Source organism: Panthera tigris, chromosome D1 (assembly GCF_018350195.1).
Source record: "Panthera tigris isolate Pti1 chromosome D1, P.tigris_Pti1_mat1.1, whole genome shotgun sequence".
NCBI lineage: Eukaryota > Metazoa > Chordata > Mammalia > Carnivora > Felidae > Panthera > Panthera tigris.
In genome coordinates, this window is record NC_056669.1 from 63,480,965 (window position 1) to 63,486,964 (window position 6,000).

Below are 6,000 nucleotides of genomic sequence, written 5' to 3' on the forward strand. Positions count from 1 at the left end.
GGCTTCTTTCTCATAGCATGCCAGCCAGGTTCTGAGAGGGAGTATCCTGAGAGGAATTGGAAATTGTCAGTCTCCTAAAGGCCAGGCCCAGAAGTGGCATAGTATCACTTTTACCACATTCTGTAGGCTAAGCAGTCACAGAAGGAGCCCATTTTCAAGGGGAAGAAAAATTAACTCCATTGCTCTATAGGAGAGTGTAAAAGAATGTGCATCCTTTTTTTTTTTTTTGAGGTATAGTTAAAATATGGTGTTATGTTAGTTGTAGGTGCATAACATAATGATTCATTCATTCTTTCCATTACTCATCGCTCATCATGATAATACACTCTTAATCCCCTTAACTGTTTCACCCATTCCCTCACACACCTCCCTTCTGGTAACCATCAGTTCATTATATTTAAGACTCTTTTTTGTTGTTGTTGTTTGTTTGTTTTTCTTTTTTCCTTTGTTTCTTAAATCCCACATATGAGTGAAATCATAAAGGTATTTGCCTTTCTTTGACTTATTTCACTTACCATGATATCTGTTAGATCCATTCATGTTGTTGCAAATGGCAAGATTTCATTCTTTTTTATAACTGAGTGGTATTCAATTGTATATACATACCAATCTTTTTTATCCATTCCTCTATGAATGGACATTTTGGTTGCCTCTATATCTTGGCTATTATCAATAATCCTGTAGTAAACATAGGGTGCATACATCTTTCTGAATTAGTGCTTTCATTTTCTTAAGCTAAATAACCAGTAGTGGAGTTACTGGATCATATGGTATTTCTATTTTTAATTTTTTGAGGAACCTCCATCCTGTTTTCCACAGTGGCTACACCAGCTTGTATTCCCCCAAAATGTGTTCCTTTTTCTCCACATCCTTGCCAACGCTGTTATTTTCTGTGTTTCTGATTTTAACCATTCTGCCTGGTGCAAGCTGATGTCTCATTGTGGTTTTGATTTACATTTCTCTGATGATGAGTGACATTGAACATCATTTCATAAGTCTGTTGGCCATCTAATGACTGCTTTGGAAAAATGTCTATTCAGGTTCTCTGCGCATTTTTTTTATTGGATTATTTGTTTTTTTAGTGTTGAGTTGTACAAGTTCTTCCATATATATTTGGATACTAACCCTTTATTGAATATATTATTTGAAAATATCTTCTCCCATTCAGTAGGCTATCCTTTAGTTTTGTTGATGGTTTCCCTTACTGTGCAAAAGATCCTTTGGTATAGTCTCAAGAGTTTAATTTTGCTTTTGTTTTCCTTGCCAAAGGAGACCTACCTAGAAAAATGTTGCTACGGCCAATGTAAGAGAAATTACTGCCTATATTTTGTTCTAGGAATTTTATGGTTTCAGGATTCACATTTAGGTCTTTAATCCCTTTTTAAATTTATTTTTGAGAGAGAGGGAGAAAGAGACAGAGACAGAGCACAAGTGGGGGAGGGGCAGAGAGAGAGGGAGACACAGAATCTGAAGCAGGCTCCAGGCTCCAAGCTCCAAGCTGTCAGCACAGAGCCTGATGCAGGGCTCGAACTCATGAACTGTGAGATCATGACCTGAAGTCTGACGCTTAACTGATTGAGCCACCCAGGCGCCCCTTTAATCCGTTTTTTAGTTTATTTTTGTGTAGAGTAAGAAAATGGTCCAGTTTCATTCTTTTGCATGTAGCTGTCCAGTTTTCCCAGCACCATTTGTTGAAGAGACTGTCTTTTTCCCGTTGGATATCCTTGCCTTCTTTGTCGTAGATTAATCGATCATAAAATCATGGATTTATTTCTGGCTCTCTATTCTGTTCCATTGATCTATATGTCTATTTTTTATGCCAGTACCATTCTGTTTTTATTACTACAGCTTTGTGTAGTATATCTTGAAATCTGAGATTATGATACTCCAGTTTTGTTCTTCTGTTTCAAGATTGATTTGACTATTCAGGGTCTTTCATGGTTCCATACAAATTTTAGGATTCTCTTTTTTTTTTTTATGAAATTTATTGTCAAATTAGTTTCCATACAACACCCAGTGCTCATCCCAAAAGATGCCCTCTTTAATGCCCATCACCTACCCTCCACTCCCTCCCACCCCAAATCAACCCTCAGTTTGTTCTTAGTTTTTGACAGTCTCTTATGCTTTGGCTCTCTCTCCCACTCTAAGCTCTTTTTTTTCTTTTTTTTCCTTCCCCTCCCCCATGGGTTTCTGTTAAGTATCTCAGGATCCACATAAGAGTGAAAACATATGGTATCTGTTCTAGTGTTGTGAAAAATGCTATTGATATTTTGATAGGGATTGCATTACATCTATAAATTGTTTTGTATAATATGGGCATTTTTAGCAATATTGGTTCTCCCAGTTCATGAGCATGGAATTTCTTTGTGTCAACTTCAATTTCTTTCATCAGTGTTTAATAGGTTTCAGAGTACAGGTTTTTCACCCTTTTGGTTAAATTTATTCCTACATATTTTATTTTTAGTGCAGTTGTAAATGGGATTGTTTCCTTAATTTCTCTACTACTTTGTTTTAAGGTATAGAAATGCGGCAGATTTCTGTATATTAATTTTGCATCCAGCAACTGCACTAAATTTATCAGTTCTGGTAGTTTTTTGATAGAGTCTTTAGGGTTTTTTATGTACAGTATCATGTCATCTGCAAATAGGGTTTTACTTCTTATTTACTAGTATGAATGCCTCTTATTTCTCTTTCTTGTCTGATTGCTGCAGCTAGGACTTCCAGTACTATTTTGAATGAAAGTGGTGAGAGTGGACATCCTTGTCTTGTTCCTGACCTTAGGGGAAAGCTTCTAACTTTTCGCCCTTTGAGTATGATGTTAGCTGTGAGTTTTTTATGAATGTGCAGCCATTTTGATCTATAATCTGTCCTCTGGCCACAAATTATTTTTTTCCCCATTATTAAATATATTTATTCTCTCCTAAGACCTCATTATGGCATCAAGCTTGAAGTCCAGGATCTCACCATCTAAATTAGGTCCAGGTTTGGAAGAGATTCCTCTCTCACTGAAGACCTATAGGTTATCTGCCCACACACCCAGTTTACGCTGGTGAGGCAGAAACAGCGAAACTACAATTGATACCCTCGTTATATTCCTAGGCTCCACCCCAGGAGATTCTGACTTAAAGGTCTAGTTTCCACTGTATTACACAGACAGATAATTTCTGCTAGAAATTAGACTAAACCAGGCAGAATTAATAGGTATTTGACAAAGTTGGATATATCAGTGGAGCTGCTTTGAGGTAAACATCATTTCATAAAAAAATAGTACCTCAGGGCAGATTAGATATGAGAGCTAAAGAGCAATGGTTATTCAAGATCTCTTTGTGGACTCTAGTGTAAATATTAGAAGGACAGTGACTCACTAAACAAGTGAGGACATTGAGGGAAGTTCTTTCCACATGAAAGATGAAATTCTCAGGCTCATTTGTTAAGTTGGAAGAGAGTAGTAGGATAGTTGAGTGGCATTGTCTTGGAGATGGATAGAAACAGGGGTCGATAATATATGTGAGACTACCAAGTGGAAGATGTGTTTTGGCTACCAGTGAAGTATGGAAGTAAACGCATTAGATAAACCTGAAGTTATATGTGAGAGGATAAAGGGAAGTCAGTGAAATTTAGTTTTTAAAAAGTTGTTAGAATGTAAGTATTTATACAGAAGCTAAGTGAGAAAGCAATTCTGAGAAGGGAAGTGGGACATTATTAAATGAAACAAACTGAAGACAGGTGAAAACAAGAGAATTAAATCATAACTAGAACAGGTGAAGTTTTGCATTCTAGGAAATACCTAGAGAAGTATCATAGGGCTATTAGAATCAGGAATGATTTTGAGCCCACAAAAAGGGTGGTTTCTCTGCTACCTTTGATTATAGTTTTTTTTTTTTCCTGCCTTTGTTAAATATGAGGAATAACTGCAGCTTGTATGGAAATAGAGACACTGATTGCAAGTTTGTTTTAGCTGGTTAAGGTGTGGAGCCTGTAAATGTAGATTGTTTTTAAAGATATGATTAAATTGGTGTTTCAGAAGGGTGTATTTATTATTGATGAACAGCATGGATTAAAAGAGACAAAGACAAGATGCTAGGGAAAGGAAAACTATGTGTAATCCACACAGACTAGTTATGAACCAGTAACAATGTGAACTATGAAATGCTACCCTATCCCAGTTCATATGCTGATATTTGACCCAAGCTCTATGTATTCTCATTAATATACTTGAATAGCTCTTCTCATATTTTATGATCTTCTAACCTCCTTTTTAATACTTTTGTCCCTTTTATTTCTTCTGTATTTCTCCTTTTCTAATCTCACCTCACATTTCTATTCTGTATTTAAGACCCACAAAATCTGCATATTTCCTTATGTGGTTTAGCATCCCTTTCCTAATTAAACAATTTCCCTTCTGCTAGCTCATAGAATTTTTAATTTCTTTTTAGACAGAGAGGTAATTTCAGAAAACCAAGATTCAGTTACAAAGGAGAGAATTTCTGGAGAATCATCATCTCATGGAGAAATTATGAGAAGACTGACCAAAAGTGGACCCCCTTCTTCAGATGCTTGGATGAGTGATGATTGGCTATACAGGAGCCAGGAACACTGGGACATAAATTTGCCAGAAGAAGCTTTTGTTCACAAGACAGTCTACACTGAGGAGGGAAACTTTGAAGGTAGTGAGAATAAGAAAAGCTTAGATGTTGAGTCAGTTAATTCAATTTTTGATATACAACAGGGAATTCCTATGAAAAAGGGGTTCTCAAAATGTGATAAGTTTAAAACTAACTTCAAATTTAATTTAGATTCAGTAGGTAACCAACATTTAGAATATAATAGATGTGGAAATGCCTTGAGCATGAGTATAGACATTCAGCACCCAGAAAGTCATACCTTAGTGAATTCCTATGAATGCTATCAATGTGGGAAAGCCTTCAGCCGGAGTTCATCCGTCATTCGACATCAGATCATTCACACAGGAGAGAAACCCTATAAATGTAGTGAGTGTGGGAGATTCTTCAACAGACGTACAAATCTTACTAAGCATCAAAAAATTCATACTGAAGCAAAGGTCTGTGAAGGCAATAAATGTGGAAAAGCTTTCAGTGAGAGTAAAAATAGTAATAAAAATTCAAGACTTTATTCTGGAGATAATCCCTACGAATGTGTTAACTGTGGAAAATCCTTCAGCCGGAGCTCCTCCCTTATTCGACATCAAATGATTCATACAGGAGAGAAACCATTCAAATGTAAGGAATGTGAGAAGACCTTCAATAGGAGTTCAAACCTTAAAAAACACCAAAAACTTCATACTCAAGAGAAGGAAGAAACCCAGGATTACCTACATCAATGAATTTATACTGGAGGGAATCCTGTGAATGTAGTAAATGCAATAAAACATTTGTCAGGGATTATTCTTTAATTGATATGACAGAACTATATTAGAGGGAAATATTTTATTGGGCATATATCTGTCTGAGCTTTTCCAGTCTCCCAAAGGAAGCCACAAGGGTATGGAGTTTAAATATATCACCATAAAGTCTTTGCCTATCATGATTTTGATATCATGGCCATCATCATTTCTACTTCATAAATGGGACCTATGGCTTCCATATATTCACCTAATTTATTGAATTAGGGAGGAGCCAAGCAATACCCTTAGAGTTGATATTTAATAAAACTCAAACTTTCAGTCTTTATGAGAAGGTCATGAGAAACCACGAGCTCACAAGAATATTGGAAGACTACTAACGAGGAACTGAACTCTGAATGACAGAGACCACAGTGACAGCAAATTACTCCATTCTTGATAATATCCTTGGCTGTCCTGGTGCTGAGTGGGACCTAGAATTGGTGGAGGGTTATCAACTGCAATGGGAAGTAGAGTAACAAATCTACATGTAGTCTTCAAGTCTGCATTTTTAAAAGTACTCTTTGGGATATAGGCTAGAGAGACATCCATAACCTTGGGTCTCTCATTTATTCCAAACATTAAGAGGTCAGTAAAGT

The 6,000-nt window shown here is 36.4% G+C and overlaps 1 protein-coding gene across 5 annotated transcripts in view; it reads left to right on the plus strand.

Annotated features, from left to right (window-relative positions):
* ZNF215 (zinc finger protein 215) overlaps positions 1 to 5,413 on the plus strand; it is a 32,264-nt gene extending 26,851 nt beyond the window's left edge. For all 5 annotated transcript variants that reach the window (XM_042958866.1, XM_042958863.1, XM_042958864.1 and 2 more), the window contains one exon: positions 4,437 to 5,413. In XM_042958866.1, coding sequence (XP_042814800.1) covers positions 4,437 to 5,344 — 908 coding nt within the window. In that variant the 3' untranslated portion in view covers positions 5,345 to 5,413. The remainder of the gene's footprint in view (positions 1 to 4,436) is intronic.
* The last annotated feature ends 587 nt before the right edge of the window (positions 5,414 to 6,000 follow it).